Here is a 12,790-nt window from a genome sequence, read left to right on the forward strand (position 1 = left end):
TTTTCAGGAGTGACTCATGGTCACAGCTCCTTCCCATCAGGCTCCCGCAGCTCCCACTCCCTAGGTACCTTCTTTTCCGGAAGCTCGCCTCGCACGTCTTGGATAGACTCATAGATGTTCTCCGAGTCGCTCCGGCTCTGGGAGAGGGGCTGACTCTGGCTGGGGGGGCGACTCTGGGCAAGGGGTCGGGGGGAAACCCAGGAGCCTGCCACGCTGCAAGCCTTGTAGGATCCGGAGCTTCCCAGGAGCCCAGAGATGGGCACGACGGCTGTCCGAGCCAGGTCATCTAAGGACTGTGCCGTCCTAATAGGGGCTGCGGGTCGGAGGTAAAGGGTAGTAGGGAGGCCAGGAGCCAAACTGCTTCGTTTGCCAGCATCGCGTCGCCGCCCCGGGCTGTGGAAGGAGCTGAAACGGCCCAGGGCGCCAGTTGTGTTCTCTGAAGGGCTCCCTGAGTCGCCACTCGACGGGGCGGACGCGGTCTCTGCAGGGATGCTCACGAATTTGTAATCGTAAGTGAGCGGCTCCGGAGCGCAGGTGGCCGGAGCAGCGGCGGGTAAGGGTATCTGGGAAGAGGACAGGCCATTGGGGGAACTGAGCCGTGGCAGCTCTCGAACATACTGGGCGGGCAAGTAGAAGGGACGGCTGCCAGGTTCTCGCCTCACATGCCACCAGTGCTCTGTGCTCCGCCGCAGCAGCTGGTAGCGCTCATTGGGCCGAATGCAGATGCGTCGTCCATCCTTGCCAGTGTACTCGAAGGCATGCTCTACCAACACGTACTCGTCTCCCTCGCCATCCGCCGTCTCCATTCTGGCCCCAGCCTGGGCTTACGGGCCTTTCCCACAGCTTCGCTACCCTGCCGAGGGAGAAAAGGGTGGAATGGGGAACGGAGAAGTTAGCAACGTAAATGAGAGAGGGAGAGGAGGAGGGGAGAATTCGAGGATCTTCGACAAGGGACCCTCAGTTTCCTCGTGTGTCAAATGAGAAGCACAACGCTTTGGGGTTGCCCCTTTGGGACACAGAGAGGGCATCCAGTCAGACTGAGACTGGAGCAGCCCCACCCTAAGAGAAGAGAAGGGTCCCCCCCCACACTCTGCCCCCAGCTCCACCTATTGCCGCCAGTGACCTGTGCACCTGTAAGCACGTGGGAAGGAGCGGCAGGAGGGGAGGGGGTGCCCAATTCTGCCTCGCTCCGCTGCCTGTGAGCACTGACTCAAGGGAAACCGGTTCTCTCGGTTTCTCATCCCGGGGCGGTGGCTCGACAGCATCACCATAACTATGAACCCGGAGCCCGGGCCCGCCCAGAGAAGGCCCATGTCACACCACTGGACAGCTTCTGCCCTGAGAGTGACCGCTCATACCGCTCTCTTCTATTAGCGGGACCCCAGGCCGCTGCCCCTTGGGACCTTCCTAGCTGAGGAAACCATTAGAGAATGAGGAAGTTCTAAATTGCCCGGTGGCGGTAGTTAGGTGCCTCAGCAGCGGAGAACCTTAATGAATGAGCGTGGAGGGGATGTAGATTTGACTTTAGCCAAAGGAGGGAGCTCGACTCCCAGCCTCTGCCTGGCTCCTGAATCAGGAACGATCTCTTAGAAGAGAGATGGCCAGGTTGCCTTCAGGAGAGGTACTTACTGCCCCTATTTCATACTGTTCCCCAAGGAGGTGAGGATTTAAACCCTCTCGCCCTAAGCTGGGCAGTCCCGTGTCACAGAGTGGGGACTAGAACAGAGTCTTAACGCGTGGGGGGAGGGGGAGAAGGGAGGAAAATATGGGAAAGGGAGAGAGACGCAGATCCTGACATCCTGGGGCTGCTGTGACCCTTTCCTATGTAGGTCATGAGTCAATGGCAGAAACTGAAAAAGCTTCAGCCCCTCGGAGCCGAGCACTGACCACACCTTTTCCTGCCCAACAAAGGTGGCTCCGGACTGGCTGGCTGGGCAGGCAGTTGGGCTGCTGGGACCTGGGAACTTGAAAGAGGGAATATCTGGGCTCCACAACTTTCCTTCCCAAACTTGGGGTGGGGGAGGATTGTAGGGTAAACAGAGGCGCTGAGAGGCAGAAGAGCATAACCAGACTTAGCCAGCAGTTGGACCAAACTAGTCCTGCTTCTGTGAGTCCGAGGCCCCTCCCCACCCCAAGCTCCATTTCCTTCTGACTCCATCAGACACTTACTCACAAAGCGTTGGCCACTTCGTGGACCCATGAGCTGGACTGCGAGGGGTTTCAGAGGCTACTAGCTGGCCAGCAAGTCAGGCTCTGACATTTGAGAAGATCAGTGTGAAGTTGAGAGAATCTCTGAATGCTGAGGGTGAGATCTAGAAAGGAGAGGAAAGGTAAGGAAGGGAAAGAGGAGCCTCTCACCCCAAGCAAAATTACAGGGCAATGAACAACCTTTCCCCAAAAGTTATACTCTGGGAAAAAAGAAAAAGCCCAGCAGCCAAGGTGCATCCCTCTCCTTCCTGTGCATGCCTCCCTCCCTCCTCATTCCCAAGGCAGGCTCTGAGCTTACAGTGATGACAAAGAGGCTCCCTTAGATCAGGGAGACCTTTAGGAACCTGGTCTCCCTTACAGCCCCTTCAAAGATTAGACAGAGATTGGGCCAGATCAACTTGACTCAGAAAGATGGGGGAGGGAAAAATGATGTGGGAGGCCAGAGGCAATACTGAGGTAGGGGAATCTGGGAAAGAAGTTTAATAGACTTAACAAGATGAGAATCCACCTTTTTCTCCCTTATTGGCTGGGGGGGAGGGGGAGCTATAGATGGGTCTAGAAGTTGGTGGAGTGAAGGGTAAAATCTCAGTGCCATCCCTACCCCTAGCCTGGTCCATGGGGGGTAGGACTAGAGCGTAACCAAAGGGAGGAATCTCTACCCCAATTGTGCAATCCTGCCCCCTCAGCCTCAAGGGGTATGGGGAGCCAAGGGACTTGCCAGTCTGAGACTTGAAGAGATGTCTACAAAATGCTCAAAATTGAAAGATCATTTGAATAATCAAATAACATATTTTGCATTCAGTTCAAAGTCAAAACAGGCACTTCCTCAAATCCTAGCTATCCTTAGCTGTCCTCTTAGCATGGTTCCCCTAATGCCCACCACAAGATCCCATCTTACACTTTTGTAAAGTCTCTGCTAAGTCTGGTTGGTGTTGGGAGGGAAAATTGGTTGGGTTCCAGCTCATTGTGTGACACCAGGGAAATGGCTCCCCACAGGCTGGGGGTGGGGAAAGAGCAAGGGAGTGAATAAGTAGGTACCAGAGTACAAGTGATGGCCATTAAAGATGGGGAGGGGTTGCAGAAGAAACCTTTGGGAGTGAAATTGGGGGTAGGTCCCTTTTTGATTCCTGCGCTTAAAGAACTAGGAAGAGCCGCCAGTAGGAGCCAGGGAGGGTATGATTCTCCAAAGGTGGTTCAGCATAAGAGGAACTGAGCAGACCAGATTAGTAAACCTCATCGCTCCTCACCGCTCCCCACCTCCCAGCTGACTTGAAGTAATGCGGAGTGAGGGATTACGACCCATGGGGCAGCAGCAGCCCAAGTTTATGAGGTTTATCCAGACGCTTCTGCCTCCCTTCGCTCCATTTTCCTTGACTGTCAAGAACCCCTCGCCTCGCGCTGCGCCCCCTCTCCCCCCCCCCCCAGCTTCACTTTTCTTCCCTGGATCCCATTCCCCTTCCTTTCACTCTGCCTCCCTCTGTTCTTTTCTTCTTCTTAAACCTTCCTCATCCCTCCTCCACTCCCTTTGCTCTTCTGTCCCCTATTTCTCTTCCTGCTGATCTACAACCTGTCTTAGGGTGTTCTGGAGTCTGGATTGAGATCTCTCTAACCTTTAACTCTGCTCAAAAGGAGAATAGGGCTCCCGGGGAGTTGGGGGGGGGGGCGGAGGCGGCGGCGCTGTTACTCGCAGTTCCTCTGAGCCTGGCTTGGCTTGGGGTCCCAAAGTGGTTCTTGAGGTTGTGCCTCTTCTTCCTCTCTGTTCACTGCAAAGGATCCTCCCCCTCTCCCCCAACACACACACCCAAGCTGTGCTGCCAGCTCCCTGAACTCACCTGGACATGCCGACGGACCCAGGGCTAGCTGGCTGGCTGGCTCCCTCCCTTTCTTTCTCACTTGCTCACTCCCTCGTTTCCTGTTGAACAATATAGCGAGTGGAGTCACCGGAGAGCGCCCAGCATACTTCCTCCTAAACTGGGGAGTGCGGCTACTGGGAGAGACAATCCCCGGCGTCCTTGCTTCCTGTCCCTGCTGGGCCAGCCCTCCCAGAGCCGAAACCTCAGCCACACCTGGGCTTGTCCTCAGAAGTGGGTAGGATCAGGGAGAAGGATTTGTCTTTTTGCTAGAAATGAAGCTCCCACGACAGATTTCCTTCCCCATCCCCTTTTCCATAAAATGTCTCCCCCTCTCTCCCAGTTCCAAAAGTTGGAGGGGCTCTCTGGTTCTCCCACCATGTACTGTATTCTCCCCAAAATACTAATAATTGTCCCGTAAAACACACACTAAGGTTTGCAAAAAGCTTTAAAAAATAAGTTACCAATTATAGGTTATATTTACAATAGTGCTTTAAAGTGTGCAAACATAGGTTGCTATCCCATTTGGTCCTCATCCAATGTCTCATTTAAGCCCCCAAATAATTCGGTGAGCAAGCTAGTCCAGGTATGAGCTTCACTTTACAGAAAAAGAAACTGATAGAGGGCAGCTGGGTAACTCAGTGGAATGAAAGCCAGGCCTAGAGATGGGAGGTCCTGGTTCAAATTTGACCTCAGACACTCCCAGCTGTGTGACCCTGAGCAAGTCACTTAACCCCCATTGCCTAGCCCTTAGCACTCTTCTGCCTTGGAGCCAATACACAGTATTGGCTCTAAGACAGAAAGTAAGGGTTTTAAAAAAAAGAAAAAAGGAAAAAGAAATGGATGCTCAAAAAGATCAAGGTACTTGCCCAAGGTCACACAGCTCTGGTTAGAGGCAGGATTCAATCCCATGATTCTTGACTTCAGGTCAAGCATGGTTTCTATTGCCCTGACCCCTAAATCTTCCTAAGATCTCACTCCAGTAAAGGGAGGTCCCTCCCCTTTCAAAAGAAATCATTCACAGAAGTCTCCAAAAATGTAAACCGCCATACTAGATGCTCTCCTTAGGCAGGGCATACCTATTCTTTCTCTTATCAGCACTGATAAAAGGTCGGGTTGTATAGTTTCAGTTTGGCCCACAGTCCACTCAATAGCTTACACTTTATTTAAGGTTTGAAAAACAGCAATTCTTGTCAATCCATTGAGAAACTGGATTCAAGTCTCAGCTTTACTATTGACTACCTATGCGACTTTGGACTATTCATGTAACCTCTCTGGGCCTTAAGTTTTCTCTTTTTCAACTACAAAGTGGAGGGGTTGTTTTAAATTATCTCTAAGGCCTATTTCGGCTCATAATCCTATAATTTTACAATCCTTTAAGAGATTGGTTGGAGCCCTAAGCTGTTTACATGCTGACCAGAGGGGCCAGAAGGTGGCCAGGATTCCTTTGCTGGACAGGTCTCTGGCTCATCCTTTTGTGTCCTTTCCCCTCCTCATCCTAGCACGCCCCACCTCAACCCCCATTGTTCCTTGGGGTCCAGAAACATGGGAGTTGGATTCAATTTAGTAAGCATTTATTAAATGCCTACTATGTTCCAAGAACTGTATTGGGTGCTGGGAACCCAAAGATGAAAAGAAAACAGGGTAAAGGGAATGGTGTGGTATTCTTCAGGGTTGTTCACTCCTTTTTGTCCCCCACCCTACTATTGGCTTCCCAGAATCAAAATAAACAAACAAATAAATAAATAAATGAAGAACAAGAACACGAACAAGAACAAGAAAGGAAGGAAGGAGGAGAAGAAGGAGAAGGAGGAGGAGGAGGAGGAGGAGAAGAAGGAAGAGGAGGAGGAGAAAGAAGAAGGAGAAAAAGAAGGAGGAGGAGGAGGAGAAGGAGAACGAAGGAGAAGGAGAAGGAGAAGAAGAAAGAAGAGACGATGACAAAAAAGCAATTTCTTCACACTGGGAAGTTGTATTAAAAGATCTGTAATTTCTTTAATCTTTTTGTTAGCTCAGAATTCCCTGCCAGTCAGTGCTTCAGGCAAAGCACGAAAAAGTAAATATTTGAAGTAATGAAAGGTAAACTCTTCTCAAGTCTTGAAAAAAAAAAAGTTGTAGGTTTCCATGAAGGTGTTCAAGGGGGAAAAAAAATAGACAGCTATCACCTTAGTAGATATAGTCCTGGAATGAGGGTTAGGGAAATTTCAGCAAAACAGTCTCAGTCTTGTCCTACCTCCATTGCTAATTGACCCCGAAGTCTCGATTTTAGCATCCTTGCTACTTTCTTTGTTGTGGCTGCCTTTGTCTATGGTTCCATTTGTCTGGGTCCACAAGGCTTCTTACAGCTTCCCCTTCCTTCTCTCTATCTCTATGGGTCTTCTATTTGTCCCATTAGGAGCCAGGTTCCTCTTTGAGTTTGTTTCTGGATTCAATTTGGGTTCCTCTTTTAATCTGTTTCTTAGACCCTGTGAGGCATGGGCTATCTGTCACTTTTCATTTTATCTGGTTTCTTCCTTTCTGCTTCACTCAAGGAATTAATTTGAACTTCATAAAAGGATCATTTTGTGGGAATGCATTATTGACAGTTCAACACCTCATTTCAGTTCTTTCTTTTGTGAATAGTTCCTGGACTTTCAAAGACCACTCCCTTAAATTCTTCCTCCAGTTAAATATTTTTGATCCTCTGCAAATCAACTAGAGTGCTCATGGCAAAAACCATAGTCCAAAATTCCAGATAATTCTCTAAGGACTTGGAGAAGCTCAAACATCATTCCTGTGTTATGGGAGAGCTTTGAGGTAAAACCCTGGATCTGGATGACAGACTCCAATAAATCCAAGAGATTTATTAATTTGAATGTAAATCAAATGGTTAAGTCAAATTGGATGGCCGAGGGAGGCAGAGCATATGGAATGCTGCTTCCTAGAGGAAATGTCTTCTGGGCTTTTTATACTCTTTTGACAAGAGGGCTTAAGTGACGAGAGATGGGATGATGATGGCATGTTCCTGGGTCTTTGTAATCTGAGATGGGTTATGTGGTTATGTCCAATGCCTCAAAGTCAAAAGGGGGTAAACTGTTCAGTTTAGAGAATAATCAGATATCTGGGATAGATGCTCATCAGGAGCAAACCTGAAAGGTACCTATCTGTGCTCATCAAGAATGAGGGGAGAGGAAGAGGGGGGCAGCTGGGTGCCTCAGTGGATTGAGAGCCAGGCCTAGAGAAGGGAGGTTCTAGGTTCAAATCTGACCTCAGATACTTCCTAGCTGTGTGTCCCCAGGCAAGTCACTTAACTCCCATTGCCTAGCCCTTACCATTCTTCTGCCTGGGAACCAATACACAGTGTTGATTCTAAGATAGAAGGTAAGGGTTTTAAAAAAGAAAGAATGAGGGGAGAGGCCAAAGAGAATCTTCTTCTTAGCTCTAAGTCACCTTTTCTTAGCACTGCAGGAATGCAAGGAAAATGAGTCTTTAGTACACTCTGATCTGGCACACAATCTGGGGTTTTGGAGTGTCTAGGGGAAGCCTGTACCCACATATCACCTGCATATACAATGCCTTGTATGAAGTCTCAGAAAAGTCCAAGGTGGATAAATCTGCAAGTCCACTCCCAAAGAAAAACCATTTAGACTGGAAAACTTATGTTTCCAGCCTTATTACACATTACATATTATCCTTTTTCACATTCTGGACTGGTCAAACCAGTCTTCTTGTCATAGTACTCCATTTCTTATCTCCATGATTTCTAATAAGCTATCTCTCCTGTCTGGAATGCTCTCTCAGAATCCCTAGCTCCCTAGAGAGAACAATTTTTTCCAATAACCATCTAGGTAGCTGAAGCAGGCAGCTTCAAAGATGCCAAGGTCATCCACTACATCCCAGGTCATTGCCAATCATCCTGATTTTTGTCTTGCCATTGGACTTGGATAACTCTGGAAGAGAGTGAGGCTATTGACTTTGTGCAACTCTGCCTCACTTAATCCAATTTAGTTGGAAGTCAAGAAGTCACCCCTAGATTATGTCATTGGTCCTCTTCAAAGAGGATGAGCAACAGCTCAGTCATCACACCAAAGTTTTCCTGACTACCCCCTCTCACCTATTAATGCTCCCTCCATATTTATTTTGTGTATACCAGCAGATGTTCTTCTTGTCTCTCTCTGATAGGTTGTTAACTTTCTGAAGTCAAGGATTATTTCTTTCTAGCCTAGTGCCTGACACAAAGAAACTGCTTAAGAAAAGCCTTTTGAGTAACTGGAGGCTGCAGGGTAGCTCTTTCCCCCTTAGGGCTCTTTTTGGAGGTGAGAATAGGAAAGAGGATCTCCCATAAAAATAACAATGACTTCCTCTGTTGGTGAAGGAATCTTTGGACAGCCAGTGACTTCAGCCAAAGCCTTGACTTCCAAGGCAAAGATGTCTTTGTAGTCTTACTAGACCCTTACCACTTCATCTGGATCCGAAAAGGCAAGCTCTTACATCAGAGGTATTCATCTTCCCTGAACACTCTGTATACGTCATATAGGCTTATGGTGTTTTAATGAAGATGTGAGGGGGTGAAGGGATGAAGGTAGGAGAATTGGAGGAATGGGAGAAAGTGGAGAGGAAGGTAGAGGAAGAGAAAGGAAGGTAGCGGTCCCCAGCCCCACCTGGGGAAATAGATCAGAGCCCTTCAGGGGCTTAAATAAAAAATCCGAGAGCAACTTTAGGGTTTTGAATAGCTTGGTTTTATTTAGATTAGAAAAGGGAAGGTCTAGGGAAAACTAGGAGGTAGGAAGAAAGGGGAAAAGGCTCCAAGAGAGAGATCAGGGTCTCAGGATGGAGAGCGCTCCAGGGTAGAGAGAGCTCAGGGTAGAGAGCAGAGGTTCCAGGGCGGAGAGAGAGAAAAGGCGCCAAACTTTCTCTTTTATACATTCTCTGACACCTCCCACAAAGGAAGTGGGAGTTGTCAGGGGAAGTTGTAGCAGGGATCCCTGGGAGATGTAGTCTTCCAGGGCTTATCACAATTTCAAATGACACATTCCCCCCTGTGATCCTTTGGGAGACTAATCTCCCCAAAGGATCATAACAAACATAAATAAATTTACAATTACAATAAAGAGTACATACATCATTACAAAGGGAGAAAGGTAACAATTTTTTTACAATATAAGAAAATCAAATTGTGCTTCTTTTACAAAAATATTCAGGGGGCAGTCCCCTTTTTTCACAACAAAATAGAAACATACATAAAACAAATTCATTTAAACAAAACAGATGAATTTAACAAATGAATTTTAAACCAGACAAATGAATTTAAAACCCCCAAAGTTCAAAATTTTGCACATCCTGTTGCTTTCTTAGGCTCCTGGATCAGCATGCGTACTCCATGTGGTCTCTACAGGCATCTCCATTTGGATTCCAGGAGGCAGTAAACTTTTTCCTAAAATAACCTAGAGTCTCCATATGAAATAAAAACATATTCCCCCCTGAGGAGGATAGAAAGAAACAATGAAATCACAGAGGGATATATGACTGAGGCAGGAGGCATATAAATCACTGTCAATCAAATTCATTAGAAAATTTAGCACAAAAAGGCTAAATAACTATTGGATGAAAAATTCTAAACATCCAATTCTAAATTTCATATGAAGAAAAGTTCTAAATAAGAAAAAAAGAAAAAAATCACACTAGATCTTTGAATAATGTCCAGTTAAAGTAATCCATGTCTGACATCATACACTTACCCACTTAGTAGCCAGTCAACCACCATAGTAAGAAATTTAGAAAAAGGACTAGATTTGTATTCATTGGTCTGATATTGGTCTGATATTACTTCGTGTCTTCTTTTCTTCTTTTGTCATTTCTTCTCAGGGAGCCAGAACATCCAATTGTTAGGTACTTGACATAAATTTTCACAAGGAGTGTAGTTCGAGGAATCCTATGTCTTAACATATGTTAAGCGTCACAACCTTGATTCTCACACTAGGTTCAAGTCCTTTTTATTGGCATAGAAGTCTTAGCAATCCTAGTAGGATTGGTTTCTCTTTTTGACCTGTGTGCTCTTTTGGCATCATGCAGGTTAGGTACATGCTTCTTTGGCACTATATAGATATCCGTGCTTCTTTGGCACTGTATTGATGAAATCTGTGCTCCTTTGTTGATCCCATTTCGTCGAATAAGGCATATGTACTAAGTCCCTTAATAGCAAAATACCAATGGCAGTTTCAATAGTCTAAGGCTTTTGGGTAGGCAGTTACAGTTAGAACAAATGGATATACTAAACCTACGCTAATCTAATAATCAAAAACTCTTTCAATTTAGATAACATGTGCTTCAAATTCAAAAATTGCACATGCAGTTATAAAAAATGTGCTAAAATTTATATATATACATATATATATCCTATAGTTAGTGACAATGAGAAAAAATATATGCATACGTATGTTGCAATTCATGCCACCTAAGGAGGGGTAGAATAGAAAGGTTCTTACTCAAGAATTTAGATGTGTTTCCTCTTAACTTAGCCATAACAAACTTCTTTAGGGGAGAGGATCTGGGGAGCAGCACGCTGTCTAACAGGGACCTCCTGTGCCTGGCTTGTGAAGAGGGAACTTTCGGTTTGGGTTAAATCTTAAGGAAGAGAGAATGGATCTGTTTCAGGATGAAATTCCACATCCTTTATCTCCTCTGTTAACTAGGCAAGGGAGAATGGTGGTAGTGGTGGGGAGGAGAGCTTCCATTGATGAATGGACTGGGTCAGATCCTTACTGAGCAGGGGGCAGGACAGTACCTGATTTATATTTCTTCCCCTCTCCTATCATGTGATTTCCCTTGGTCCCCAAGGATGTCCATCTGTGTTCCTCAGGGACATGGTGAAAAGGCTTTGTGCAGGAGCAAAAGATAACAGCAATAACAAAGAGGACCCCACTCTCAAGCTCCCAGTACACAGGCACTCTGATTCCCACCAAGAAAAGCAGAAGGAGCTTGAAGCAGATATTTGCCAGTCATCACCCCCACTTCCCCCAGCCTGGAGAGGAACTAGGCAGAGGAAGCAAAGCTTGGTCTATTCAATTCTCATATGGAGAATAAAACCCTTTCCCACTCTTCCTCATCTCCCTCACCCCAGGACAGACCACTTTCATCTTCAGAAATTCTAGGACCTTAGGCTAATTAGAGATTAGCTGCAAGATGATTAGGTGGGTAGAGCAGTGGGCCTGGAGTTAGGAAGACTCATCTTCCTGAGTTCAAATCTGGTCAAAAATGAGTTCTAACTATGTGATCCTAGACAAGTTACTTATTCCTGTTGGCCTCAGTTTCCTCATCTGGAAAATGAGCTGGAGAAGGAAATGGAAAACCACTCTGAAAACCGCAAATGGGGTCACAAAGAGTCAGATATGACTAAAAATGACTATAAACTACAAAGATTAAAGGGGAACCATCCCAGAAGGCAAGGGTAGAGATGGAGCTAGTGGCTCATGACCCTGAGAATTTACCCTTCCTAGTGGAGAGGGGAAGCCACCCCCTACTCTCTCAAACACACACAACTGCTAGGCAACCCTCCCCCCCAATGTCTGTTACATACTTTTGTAAGCAGGACTGGGCAGGGAGTCTCTGAACCAAGCAGTTCCCAAAGTGCCCCCTTACTTGTCATCCTGTTCATTCCCTCGAGGACCCATGCTCTTGTTGAAGTGGGCACTCACTCTGCCCTGCAAATAATAACCCTCTCATACCTCAGCCTGACCAGTTCTGGACAGAATCTTGCCCCAAGTCCTACAGATGACTCTCCCAGTGCATACTTTTGATATTTCCTGGATATAAATGTAGCACGTGGGCTATCTGCTCTATTTCCTTTTGGCAACATGACTGGTGTACCACCATTACAGCAAAAGGATGGCTGAAAGTCCGAAGGATAGGACCAGCCTCTAGAGACAAAGGATCAGTCTAATAATCAATATTAGGCTAATACCCAGAAGGCCCTGGGATGAAGACAAGATGAAGAACTCCCTTGCCCTCCTCACGTGCTCACAAAGGGCTAAGGTTCTACTGGGGGTAGAAGCAGGTAGGTGGTCCTAATTTGCACAGAGAAGTGTATATATGATAAATGGATGAAGACTTCCCATCAGAAATGACACAAGGGGTGGCAAAAAATTGGAAAATGAGGAGATGCCTTTTGATTGGGGAATGGCTGAACAAATTGTGGCATCAGCTGGTGATGGAATACCATTGTGCTGAAAAGAATAATGAACTGGAGGAATTCCATGTGAACTGGAAAGACCTCCAGGAATTGATGCAGAGTGAAAGGAGCAGAGCCAGAAGAACATTGTATACAGAGACTGATACACTGTGGTAAAATCGAATGTAATGGACTTCTCTACTAGCAGCAATGCAATGATCCAGGACAATTCTGAGGGACTTATGAGAAAGAATGCTATCCACATCCAGAGAAAGAACTGTGGGAGCAGAAACACAGAAGAAAAAGAACTGCTTGATCACATGGGTCAATGGGGATGTGATTGGGGATACTGACTCTAAATGATCACCCTAGTGCAAATATTAATAATATGGAAATAGGTCTTGATCAATGATACATTTAAAACCCAGTGGAATTGCTTGTTGGCTACTGGAGGGAGGTGGGAGGAGGGGAAGGAAAGAACATGATTCATGTAACCATGGAAAAATATCCTAAATTAAAAATTTTCAAATAAAACAAGTAAAAAATGATTAAAATAGGTAGATCAAAATACCTAACACTTAAAAATACA

The 12,790-nt window shown here is 46.3% G+C and overlaps 1 protein-coding gene across 1 annotated transcript in view; it reads right to left on the minus strand.

Moving 5' to 3' along the window:
* ARHGAP27 (Rho GTPase activating protein 27) overlaps nucleotides 1-4,110 on the minus strand; it is a 70,111-nt gene extending 66,001 nt beyond the window's left edge. Inside the window, exons 1-3 of the mRNA XM_044671578.1 lie at nucleotides 4,041-4,110; nucleotides 2,170-2,312; nucleotides 69-853 (exon numbers count right to left, since the gene is read on the minus strand). Of these exons, the coding sequence (XP_044527513.1) occupies nucleotides 69-806 (738 nt within the window). The 5' untranslated portion in view covers nucleotides 807-853; nucleotides 2,170-2,312; nucleotides 4,041-4,110. The remainder of the gene's footprint in view (nucleotides 1-68; nucleotides 854-2,169; nucleotides 2,313-4,040) is intronic.
* Nucleotides 4,111-12,790: the final 8,680 nt, after the last annotated feature.

This window comes from Gracilinanus agilis, chromosome 4 (genome assembly GCF_016433145.1).
Source record: "Gracilinanus agilis isolate LMUSP501 chromosome 4, AgileGrace, whole genome shotgun sequence".
Classification (NCBI taxonomy): Eukaryota; Metazoa; Chordata; class Mammalia; order Didelphimorphia; family Didelphidae; genus Gracilinanus; species Gracilinanus agilis.